The 13,276-nt window shown below is 38.2% G+C and overlaps 1 protein-coding gene across 3 annotated transcripts; it reads right to left on the reverse strand.

Annotated features, from left to right (window-relative positions):
• Positions 1-40: 40 nt before the first annotated feature.
• LOC124098355 (uncharacterized) lies at positions 41-11,495 on the reverse strand. Of its 3 annotated transcripts, none has more exons than XM_058582203.1 (2): positions 10,984-11,495; positions 41-899 (listed from the first exon to the last, which is right to left on the reverse strand). In XM_058582203.1, the coding sequence occupies exon 2, from the start codon at positions 881-883 to the stop codon at positions 371-373; it is 513 nt and encodes a 170-aa protein (XP_058438186.1). In that variant the 5' UTR covers positions 884-899; positions 10,984-11,495; the 3' UTR covers positions 41-370. The 3 variants fall into 3 exon arrangements, 2 of the variants coding, with proteins under 2 accessions (XP_058438186.1, XP_046309174.1); XM_046453218.2 differs by lacking the exon at positions 10,984-11,495 and adding an exon at positions 1,427-6,230; XR_009227580.1 differs by lacking the exon at positions 41-899 and adding an exon at positions 6,339-6,474.
• Between the last annotated feature and the right edge of the window lie 1,781 nt (positions 11,496-13,276).

Here is a 13,276-nt window from a genome sequence, read left to right on the forward strand (position 1 = left end):
CCCGGACCGCGACGTACGCGAACACCAAGCACGAACTCGATTGCCTTTTGAAATGCTGGTTTATTCGCACACCACACAAAGCAATACACGAGGTGGCTGGCTCACACTGCACGATCTTACTCTCAGGCGATGAGAGTTGATTGTGAGCAAATACATGGAGTTTCCCTCGCGCTTATATACTCTATATGTTTACAACAAACTTGTTTGTGTCTAACTTATCTAACATAAGCACACTACCTAGTTACATCATCAACTTATCTAACATGGGCATACTATCTAGTCATCCTATAACCAAAACATGTTTACAACTAAAAAGTCACTTAGTCACTGCAAAGTCCAAAACAAGTCCAAAACAAGTCCTTTTGCTGATTCATGTTGTTTGTTCATCCTTGATGTTTACTCCTGTCATTCCACCCCCTTGATACGGAGGCGCCGATGGTACTGATGGTGCCGATGTATCAAAGCGACAAGTACGGTCCCCTGTCTTAGGTCGTCCATTCGGAAGTTGCCCGTCCTCGGGGAAACGTATGGGCTGTCGCGGCCCTGCAAACCAATCTTCAGATTGGAAGATGCAATCCACGGCATCCATGCAGCCACCGACCACACAGGAGTGCAGAAAAGGCTGAAGCATAGCACGAAACTCACAGCAGAAGGGAGCTTTCACTCTTGGAACGAAAAGTTGTTTCAATCGTAAATAAATGTCCAAATCCAAATCCTTTACTAGATCCAAATCTATCACCAAATTGTGAACTATCATAAATGGATAATTAACATCTTTTTCAGAGAACATCGGAATTGGAGTCATCCGGTCCTTCCTGAATAATAGGTCGTTCCTCAGCTTGCGTCCTAATATCCGTTTGATGATTATCTGGTCCACAGACATAGTTCCTCAAGAAATTCTATAATATTAACCAATCTTAGGTAAGTGTTGATGATAATCCACATAAGTCCATAATTTAATAAAGTAAGGCTTACAAATGTTTCTTAAACATATGTCAAATAAAGATCTAGGAACATATGTATTCCTTTGTCTGCATTGCGAATTGATTCTACACAATACAGCATCACCAAATAATAATGATCTATTATAGTTAAGTGAAATAAGTCCATTAACATAAAAAGCACCTGCATTAGAGTGTAAGGTTAATAAATCATGATCAGACTTCATCACTTCAGTGAACAATCCAAATAAAGTCTTAACACACAAATGTATATTATATCTACAATAAACATCACAATGCAAATTATTATCAGAAATACAATTCCAAACATGATTCAAAAACACACACAAAGAGGGCACTTGGCCTTCCAAGGTCCTATCCAGTGGACACCATGGTCCACTGCGTAAGGTTACTAGTCTACATAAAAGAGAAAAACGTTCCTGCCCAAACAGTGTATATGCACTATATAAAAACCATGTATTTACATGAAATTCGATGCAAAGATGACAATTTGCATAGTGCAACTGTTCAGAATAATTCCTCGATCTTTCCGTCCTTCTCCTTCTTGGATTTGATTTTCTTAGTGCCTTTCGCTTCATGGTCCCTGTAATGTTGAAGTTTATCCATTTTAATGTAAGTTTTCTTTCCTGCAGACTTATTGATCTTTAAACAAACCTTAATACATAATACAAATAATACAAAACAACATACATATAGCAATCCTTCCTTAAGCCAATGGAAAGGGTTCCATCTCATAATGCAACTAACATCTGCATGAACCAATTTTCTAAAGAAACCTACAAAACTACAATCATAAGTATACTGAAAGTCACGCGGAATCAAGTATCCGGAATCAACCAACATTTTAACTTTATGAGTTTCTCCTGAGAATCTTTGGAGAAGTTCAGTAGTTTGATTATGTACTGTCTCAATTTCCTTTCCCAATGAAGCATAAATGGACTTAGCTGCCTCCGTCGCCTTCATCATATGTTTATATTCTTCCGACAGAGGTGGCTGGGGCACAAAAGTATGTAACCCAAAAGTATGATTAGACAAATAAACCACCTGAGTCAGGACTCGTACATTTCTCGTGTTAGTAAAATTCAAACTCCTAAACAGATGTTTCTGAACGGTCAAATTCATATGTTCCATCATCATGACATTAGTATGTATATGGCAACCAGCATTCAGACTCAAAGAATCACTATAAGAAATGTTTTGCCATCGTTGAACCATGTACGGTTCAGGATAACAAGACAACATATTAAAATTCCCAAGATCTAACAAAGTAGCCTGAGGCATAGATATAGTTATATCAGAAGTCCTAGGTTCATCTGAGAAAAGATCATAGGCTATAACAGTTGTTTTACCTATCGCATAAGTGGCTTCACTAGGCACATAATATGACATATTGTTCCATTTCAACCAATAAAACTTATCAAATGGTATTATCCAATCTTTACCAATTTTCTTCGGTATAGCCTTAGTTGGATATCCTATTACAACCTTAGATGTCGACATTTGCCATAAATTAATCATGCAGACACCAGTTTCACACCAAGAATCCTTTGTAGGATCTAATATGGTTATAGCTGATGCAGTTTCCATGCCTATGCCAGTTCTAAATAACAGTCTTATTTCTTCTAATCCCGCGGTGATCATTGCCTGCAGATGTTCACACTCCTGAGTTGCCTCCAATTGTTTCATGCGTACATTCCACGATGCATCCATAGTCTCGATCACCTTACTTAATGAATCAACATGATGTTTCAAAAGTTCCTGTTCTGCAGAAAGTCTTTCCATAAGCAAGGACGCGGAGTGCAGATTTTTAGATAATTGTGAGATAACAAAGTTCTGTTTATTCTGAAGTCCTCGCAGAGCTGAAATTTCCACTCGAAGTTCCTCCGTCATTGCTCCAGCGATTGCTGCCCCCAAAGCTGCTCCGGCCAGGAAAGCGCCAATCGCTGCGAACTGCAAAGGTCTCCGTCCTGCTGCATTTCTTTGAACTGAATAAAACAAATCTGGCAACACAGTAGACTCAAAAGAAGGACATACAGTTTCACCTTTCAACAAATCACTAACAGACAATCGTAACACAATTGGCTGTACTTGTGGTTGTATCAAAAATCTAACTGGCTGATGTAGTAAAGGTAAAAATCCTGGAGCCTCTAAAGTCTTCATAAAATTACCGTCCTTTTCCTTGCGTGGGAAGAGGACCGCTCTTGGGAAATGGGCAGTAACCCATCCCTTGGTTTCATTAAATCCTCCTCTATCAATTAAGCAAGGATTCAAAGAGGTCGGTTCCATGTAGCATTTCTGCATATCCATCTTTGTACTATATATAATATGATTACCTGCATGTGCATCAAACACATCAGTATTATTATGTAAAACATCATGTGTTACAATATCATAAAGATTCCATTCATTTTCACTTCCTGGTAATAACATATACCAGTAATAAGGTAATTTTCCTGGATATATTTTACTAGGCCAAGTAGAGAAATCCATTCCTTGTGTCAACCACCATTTCAGAGTTCTTCTATCTGCTACATCCACATGGTATCTAATTATAGTATCCCAGAGCTGTGCTCTAGGGCACCCAGTCTTCAATGACCAGTAGTCATCAGCATTTACCAGGTAAGTTTCTGTTTTGTAATTCACTAAAGTAACTTCATCCAAATCTGGTGGTACAAATGCAAGAGAATATACTGTTGGATGTAAAGTATAATCCCTCGTTTGTTTTTCCTCATTGCCTAATACAACATTACCACCTTCATAATGTTTGGAAACATTTCCAGTTATATTTACATCAAGAGGAATATCATAGTACGTGGAATCATTATGCATAATAGACCTATGAATACCAATCACATATTGCCATGAATGTGGAAACCATCTGCAAATAGATCTTTCCATAGCTAAACTAACATTTTTAGTGTCCACATAATTAGAATCAACTCCCATCGGGATTGACATATTATGGACATTCACTCTGATTTTGTCATCACTCAAATTAAACACGGGAATCAAAGTCCCAAAGAAATTATCATAAAACTTAAAGGTACAGTCTTCGCATTTATAATAAGGCCACTTTGAAGATTCTCCTTTGGATCCATTATAAGTATAATCTACCTGCAGAAATGTAACATTATAAAAGTGTTTTTCCAAAATATCCTTAGGTGTGACAACCAATACAGGTTGCCAGGACTGATTATCAAACCTATGCCACGTATTATTCACCTCAAGATGCATATGAGAGGCATTCAAATATACAGCATGAAGAGGATTCTGTACACAATTTTGTCTGCTAAAATTATAACACCATGTCCAATTAAATATATTATAATATTGTGTGTAGTTTTTCCACACTGTCTGGTTAACAATGTATTCGTCCACGGTGAATTTATAATCATGTAACCCTGGACTATGCACTCTCTGTCCCAATTTCGGGCCATCCACAATCTCTGAGAGGTCCCATTCATTGTTGGCATTTTTAAAGACATACCTCCTTGTTTTGTTTTCAAATAATAGCCATCCAGAGTGATTAAACATTCCAAATTCAGGATGTAATACCCCAGTCGTCCTGTAAACTGGACCCAGCCTACAGGCCTGTGTGTGAATCTTATAAGTTACAGATGAATAATTACCAATTTTATAATAATATCTATATTGGCACCACTTAAGGAAGGTTGAATCAACAGGGAAGCAAACTCTACCAATAAATGCTTGTCCCTGTGTTCGGTTAAGCATATCTCCAAAAATGCTACGGATACAAACATACCCGATTTTATCCTTTATTTTAGGAGGCGTGGCCACGGGTTTAACCAAGTTATGGGTAAATGGCTGTGGTAAAGGGTCGGTCAACACAACAGGTGATCGCCAAGTGGCGGTACCTAAGGTATTGACTTTCCACCAATTATCTATAGTAAGATAAGATTGGTTCCGTATTTCTAAGGATCTATCAGGATTCTGTAGAATCTCGAACTTTCCATATATAGGTAAATTAGGAAAATCCGCTACACAAGATACATAATGGGTATAATTCAAATGAGTTCTGCTTTGCACATCTTCAATATATATAGACATATTCCTTTGTTTAGTGCTCATGGAATCTAGATACTGCTGTAACTCTTTTGGACACCATGTCCCGTAGGGTTCAACTAAAACTTGCGGCCATCTAGGCAATGGCCTAGCTCCTTGTAAATGTCTAGGCAATCCTTTCCACTCATCCAACATTTTCTTAGAATCATTATATGGCAACAAATTTATCCCCAACGTAGTTGTTCGTGGGGTTGTAGTTGTAAATTCATCAGAACCTTCTTCCTCTCCATCATCATATGAAGAATAGTCATATTCTTCATATTCATAATCGAATAAATTATAATCATTCTGTTTGTTGGACACCCAAACCTGAAAAGGCAGTGATGCAACATCCTTTTCTGCTGCTTCTATACATGTAAAGTCATTCTCTTCTGTAGACTCCTCAAAAGTATATACAGTAAGGTTTGGATTATTAAGCACTGCTGCTGTAGCATTATAGCTCTTAACTAAAGGTTTGCCTCCAAGTTTCCTATAATAATACACAAAATGTGGCTTATAAGACCACATATCCATAATCCCAGGTACCAGGTGACATCGGAGGGGGTTAGTTTCATATTTATTAGAATATCCTCCATCCGCACTAGATCTAAACATTGGGCTATATACCCCAACTGTATTGATGTCCCAAAAATGGTCACACCCCTTAGGTGCGGAGTATTTGTTATAATGGTGGCAAAATGCATAATTATGATAAAACAAGTATCTAATAGCAGTAAAATTTTGTAGGAATTTGTTACTTCTCCAATATTGTGGTATTACTGCACAAGAATTATTACACTCTTGAAGTGAATGAGTGAAATTAATATAATTGAAGATCCAATCTTTGTAAGAATGCTTGGTCAGGTTAATGTTCCTGATACCAAAATAATATGGAGTTGTAGTAGTAAAAGTAGTGGGAGTTGTAGTTTGATTTCCCATTACTGAATAGAACTGCAGGGCTATCAAAAGTAGCAAAAATAGCAAAAGTAACAAAGTCCTAGGTGCCATTACCAGAAACATAGTGTATAATTAAGTACATAACAGGGTAGCAACTCCCGTGCCAACAATTTATGATTCACGTTAATAAAACAAGTAGAACCATTCAAAAGAGCTGTCTGCCATTCGTTACAATAAAAATATCCACCCAAAAACAAGCAAGAATATACAATCAGGATAATAAAGCATATGTTAAACCAAACACACAAACGTTTACCTAGTGACAACATCTTGGCTTTTTACTAATCTGAGGTCCCCTTTTCCAGTTGATACCCATAGGGTATTTCCTTGTCCGTGTGATACAATCTCACCTTTAATCACAGAGTTATCTTTTCTGTTACGTATCCACACCTTATATGGTCTTATATTATCTGGGTTTGGGTCCCCGTCTGCCTGCACATCGATGTCCTTTTGGAATGTTTCCTCAAAGGGTGATCTCCTGTGCAGTCTTTGCCTAGAATTAAGTTCAAAAACTGCAATCAGTATTGCCTTGTCAAATGGCACATCTTGTCCTATCTGCCACAATTTAGTCTTTAATAATCCATTGAACCTTTCAATATTTCCTGCTGCTTGTGGATTATAGGCCAAATGAAAATCCCAATTAATTCCTAAAACGTCAGCTAATTTCTGAACATTTCTACCAGTAAAATGAGAACCCTGATCGGAAGTCACATTCCAAGGACATCCATATGCTGCACACCAGCTCCAAATAGTTTTCATAGTAGAGCTTTGATCTGCATGTCTACTTGCACATGCATGTCCCAATCCGGTACTACAATCTACCATAGTACACACATATTTTCCATTCTGCAAAGGACCAATATAATCAATTTGTACCTTCTCATTAAATCCTCTAGGGGATGGTCTATTGTGGGGTGGATCTCTCCGGAAACGTTGCACCGAGGATGCACATAGTTCACATCCAGATATCGCACGCTTACATGCTCCCCAGGTAACTTTTATATTTCTGCCCTGAAACCACTGGAACATTCCATGTGTTCCAATATGTCCTAATTCCTTATGCAATTGTCGGATCTCATCCTCCGAAATATCAGCATTCAATTCAGGAAGTTTTATATGCCAATTTGGGTCACGTTTCAACCGAATCTTTGTATCTGTTTTATCTAATATTTTCCAAGGGGCCTTATTCACCAATTTTAGCCCTTCGGAATCAAATTTACTCAATTTGTCTGCCACATCATTAAATTTAGATATTTCATCTGTACGTCCTGTGTGAGCATCAACGTGCGCTATCTTTACATGTATAGGTGCCTCCGCAAGAAATTTCCAAATATGTATTCCCCATACATCTTTTCCATTAATTTTATAATCAGATTCCTTCCACTTTGCAGACCATATGGCAATACCATTACAAACTGCCCATGAGTCCGAAAAAACGTGTATATACTTTTTCTTTTCATGGATAGATTGTTCAACGGCCAATTTTACTGCACAGAGTTCTGCTAACTGTGCTGAGGCATCCGAGCCTTCCTTCACTAAGATCTTATTATCACTTGGTCGATATGCCACAGCTTTCCATTTAGTGATATTTCCTACTACTTTACTTGATCCATCTGTGAACCATGCATTTTTATGAGAAGCAACTGCCCCCCATCTTCCAATAGGTTGTGTCTTTGGTTGTTTAACCTCTACCGGTACTTCTACCATAGGCTGAGCAAAAACTAATTCTGATAACCTTAATGTCTTATTATTCCCTGACACTGTTGCATCATTAATTATAGTTAACAAATACCATTTCCATTTCAACACTTTTTGTTCCATGGGTAAACCTCTAAAGTCTTCCTCCTTAGTTCGTACCCAATCCAAAATTGGTATCTGAGTTCTTAATGTAACTACTCTATTAGTTAAAACAAAACCTAGACTCTGTACCGCCGTATAAGCTGTCCACACTGTTTTTTCAAAGAAAGAGTACTTGTTTTCGGAAAAAGGAAATCTTTTGGAGTAAAACCCAACTGGTTTAGTCTGACTATTACTTTTAGTATATATGCCCCAATTTCCAAAGTCATTGGCATATATTATATCAATTATAATTTCTTCACCAGGTTGAGGTACATACAATTGGGTATATGTCTGAACATATTCCTTAGCTAATTCTAATGACTTTTTCTGTTCCGGTCCCCATACAAAGTCCGCAGCTTTCCTGCATACCCTGTGTATTGGAGCCAGAATCATTTGCAAATATGGAATATGTAATCTCCAATATCCCAAAATGCCCATCACCTGCTGAGCCTCTGTCTTGGTTTTTGGTGACTGTAAAGCCAAAATCTTATTTATCACTGCATCCGGAACCTTAGGTCCTTCTGTAGTCCACACCACCCCCAGATACTTAACTGACGTGGCTGGACCCTGAATTTTATCAGGATTGATGGACCATCCTTTTGACTTCAATAATGTAACTACCTCGTCCTTTACCTTATTTAACTCGGTCATATCTTTCCCAGCAATTAATATATCATCTACATATGACCATAACTTAGTAGTTCCTTTATCTTGAAAATCCTTTAACGTTTCTTGTAAAGTTACATGTGCTATAATTGGGCTATTTTTATATCCTTGTGGTAACCTCTTAAACCTATATTGTACTGATTCCCAAGTGAATGTAGTCAATTCTCTACTCTTAATATCTAATGGGATAGCGAAAAACATATCACTCAAATCTATAGCACAAAAACAAGTAGGTGAAAAATTTCTAATTTGAGCATAAATGGACTCTACATCTGGGAGAGTACCTGGCATAGAGGGGGTTACTTTATTTATATTCCTATAGTCTACCGTCAATCTCCACTTGCCATTAGGTTTCATAACAGGCCATACTGGACTGTTATATTTAAATGATGATGCCTTTTCTATTATATCTTTTTCCAACATTTCCTTTATTGTGGTGCTAATCTCTTCATGTCCTCCTTTAATAGGATACTGTTTAGTAAATACTGGTGGAGTATGGGGCAATTTTACTGGATCAATCTTTACTTGACTTAAAATTTTTGTTTCAAAACACTTCAATCTCTTCAAAGGTAACCATTCACCATATAATAACCTGAGTTCCTGAATTCCTAATACTCCATGTGGAACTTTGCCTACCAATACTTGTATTGTATAATCCAAATCATATATTTTAAATGTTACCCATTCTTTTCTCATTTCTGCACTATGTCCAGATACTCCTTGTACTATAACTTTTTCCTTAGCTGGTTTATTATTTACAAAATCATCTCTGACTATTGTTACCTCGCTTCCCGTATCTATCAGGAAGGAGTCTGTATATTCTTGATTATCAACTATAAATTTTAATTGTATGAACGGCCGGGTGTCTGGCCGTTTTGCCATCTGGGTGTTCCAAACCTCTGCATTGTTAAACCAAACCTTCTTCTTTGGCCCTGCACCTGACTTCCTCGCGGTACCGGCCTTTGTGGGTTCATTCTCCTTCCTATCTGTCTGTTGTTTACAGCAACATTTCCTTGTGTCCAGGCTTGTCCTGGTCGCACCTTTCTCCAGTCTTTGCCATTTCCCAACATATTTCTGTTTCTTGGGAGGCTCCGCTGGCCAGGCGGGCCTCCCAAACGGAAGTTTTTTGTCTGGTAACATTTAATATTTCCGTTACCATTTGTTGGAAAACAGACTGGGTTTCGGGCTTTAGCTTGAAATGTCATTGCAGCTTGAAATGACATTTTGTGCTCTTGTTGTAATTCTCGATGTTGCTTTAAGAACTCAACTACATCCCATAGGGTGTTGGCTCCAGCTAGCATGGTTGCCAACATCATTCTATGCTGTTCTGGTGCCCCTTTTATAATTATTCTCCTAAGCGCGGCTGTTAAGTGAGCACTTAAAGGGGATCCTTGAAACTGATTATAAATTTTGCTAAAAATAGCTAACTTCTTTACTATCTTAATCCCTTCACTGGGATTCTTCCACTGTACCTGGCCTTCAAAGACACCCCAATCTATATGTGGGATGGCCTCTGCCCAGGCTATTGCAATCCAATCCCAAAGTGTGCGTACCCTGTCAGGTTCCTCTTGTATAATCTTTGCTAAAGTGTCCGCAACACTCGGATTGTCTATCTGGATATTAACCACCTGCATCTCCTTGCCTGCGAGTCTTATAGACTCGCCTCCCTTACTATGAATTGTAAACAAAAAGTCTCCGTCGGTCTGACCTTTCTGTGAAAAATCTTGCCTTAACTGAACCATTTCAGGTCTAGTTAAGTCCCTAGTTTCAATAACTTGTTCCAACCCATCTGGGCGTCCCCGTCCGGGTGTGGATGTTTTAATTACTGAAACTGGCATGCTGGCCTTATCAGGAGCTTCCAGTTGGTTCAATATATCTTTCAAAAATGGGTTATTACTTCCATTTTTAAGGGCTTCTTTTACTAACCTTTTGCCTCTTAGCCTGTCATCATCTATATCATCTATAATTTTACATAATATTCCCGGGATTTCTTTCTTGTCAGCCCGTTCCATTATGGGCTTGACGGTCTGAGGATTACTTAATGTTACCTCAACTGTGGTTCCTTTCTGGAACTCAGGCATCTTTGCCTGAACAATTCTTTCAATACCTCGCCATGGCGATTGAGATTTTAATTCCTTTTGCTCGAGCTTTAGTTCTCCTATTCTACATTTCTGCCTAAATCTTTTTATTACTTCCTTGAAGCCCATGTTGCTATTTTTAAGAGGATCCTCAGTTTAGCTATATGAATTTTCCAAGCAATAAACCCGTTTGTTTCTATCTTATAAGGTATCTGACTTATTCCCTGATGCCAGCTATATAGTGCCCAATTTTCTATCCTTTCCTTAAGCCACCCCATGCACAGGGACCACCGTCCTCCTAAGGATTTTGGTGGGGGCACTCCCCTTTCATTCCACCTTCAGCCTAGACGCCGGACGATCACGGTCATTCTAGGTTTTCAGTAGAAGAAATTGTGCATTGCCATGTGGGTTATATTTACCTGCTCCGGAGCTCTTCTTCCGTATCCTGCCGACTACGCCAACTGTCACGAGCAGCTTCTCAGCCTTGTCTGGTTACCAGGAGTTCCCTTCCGGATATCTGCACTGGACCCCGGACCGCGACGTACGCGAACACCAAGCACGAACTCGATTGCCTTTTGAAATGCTGGTTTATTCGCACACCACACAAAGCAATACACGAGGTGACTGGCTCACACTGCACGATCTTACTCTCAGGCGATGAGAGTTGATTGTGAGCAAATACATGGAGTTTCCCTCGCGCTTATATACTCTATATGTTTACAACAAACTTGTTTATGTCTAACTTATCTAACATAAGCACACTACCTAGTTACATCATCAACTTATCTAACATGGGCATACTATCTAGTCATCCTATAACCAAAACATGTTTACAACTAAAAAGTCACTTAGTCACTGCAAAGTCCAAAACAAGTCCAAAACAAGTCCTTTTGCTGATTCATGTTGTTTGTTCATCCTTGATGTTTACTCCTGTCAACTCTCAACTGTTTATTTAATTTAGGTTGAATTTCTTCTTTAAGTCACATGAAGCAAAACGTATTTGGATCCATTTCTTATGTAAATTTAGATGAATAGGGCTGGGATTGTGGCTCAGTGGTAGAGCACTGGCCTAGCAGGCGCGAGGCCATGGGTTCAATCCTCAGTACCACATAAAAATAAGTAAACAAAATAAAAGTATTGTGTCCAACTACAACTAAATTTATATGAATAGACACTCATTTGTCCATATGCCAATTTTGATACCATGTACGTGAATACATAGACACAAGCACATTTGTAGACACAACATTGCAATATACAGGTGTGCATACATACATAAGATAGTCAGGAAACAAAGATCTTTTAGCTTTTTGTAGTTAGATCTCCATAGGTAGAGATGTTTACTAAAGTTTCTATTAGATTTAACCTGCTGGAAATTAAAGTAGAGCCTATTGGATTTCTACATTATAACTTAAACATAGGGCTCGCCTGTACAGATGGCAACACTAGGTGTAAATTCTGACACCTATGACACACTCTGAAATCAAAGTTTCAGGTTGCCACTTGTCCCTGATGGCTATCAGATTTATTCCAAACATCACTATGTCTATGTCCTTCTTAGGATTTCATAAAAGGAGATTTTCCAATGTATTTGAGGGTCAATCCTTAAAAACTTGGCCTCTGAACAAAGACTGACTATAAAAACTAGAGTTGGATAAAATAAGGGTGATCAGAAAAATATATTAATTTAAGCATGCAGGATCAAAAGTAAATTCACCATAAAACCAAATGAGCTCAAAAATATAGAAATTTGTAAAATAGAAGTTCTAAGGGAAAAAATGACATGAGCTGTAATTACTCTAGTTAAAGAGCATACAGAATATCTTTATCAGATCAGAATTTCCTTTTGGGTCAGATTAGAGTCAATCCAGATATTTAAAGAATATGAGAGTCATGAAGTCATCAGATAAAGAAGACTTCTATATATGAGATCATTCCATTTCTCTGCCTCTGCCTGTGCTGTAGTGTTTAGGGAGAAACTTATTAAGCAAGCAAGGAGGATTCCAAATATAATAGCCAGCCATTTAGGACCCACAGTTCCTTGAATTTAAAAGTGACCCTTTTTCATTCTTTTAGTCTCAACCCTGTTTTGAACCCATGCCTCTGCAAAGAACTCCCTTATGCAGGGCATTATCATAGTTCCTACACAATCTTTCTTTAATATAAGCAGTCTCTTATTTTTAATATTTATTTTTTAGTTATAGGTGGACACAGTATATTTTTATTTTTATGTGGTACTGAGGATCAAACCTAGTGCATCACTCATGCTAGATGAGTGCTCCACCTCTGAGCCACAACCCCAGCCCCACTATGCAATCTTGTCCTGCACCTTTGCACAGAAAGTTTATATGGCAAAGTACAGCCACAGCTATGAGGTAGTCAAAGAACATGGTTGAAGTCATTGCTCTCCACAACTCAGCCTGCTGAGAAGCTGCCTAACTGCTTAGTTCATTTCATGTGAAATGAACAGCCAAAAAAGCAACTTTCTCTATTCCACCATCTTGAAAACTCCATGCCACTCATTTTTTAATTGGATATATTTTTTCTCATCCTCTCTCTCTATCCCTCCCTAATCTCTCCCTCCTCCCTAATCTCAGGGGAATCAGGGATGCTTTTCTTTTCCATTTTAGGCAAATTTATTTATCCTTGAGTATGCTCCCAGCATAGGAATAAAGTAATCCAGACTTTGGAAATGGTCCAAGAAGATCTCCA

This window comes from Marmota monax, unplaced genomic scaffold, assembly GCF_021218885.2.
Source record: "Marmota monax isolate L192 unplaced genomic scaffold, Marmota_monax_Labrador192_F-V1.1 WCK01_AAM20220418_F8-fsc00190, whole genome shotgun sequence".
Lineage (NCBI taxonomy): Eukaryota > Metazoa > Chordata > Mammalia > Rodentia > Sciuridae > Marmota > Marmota monax.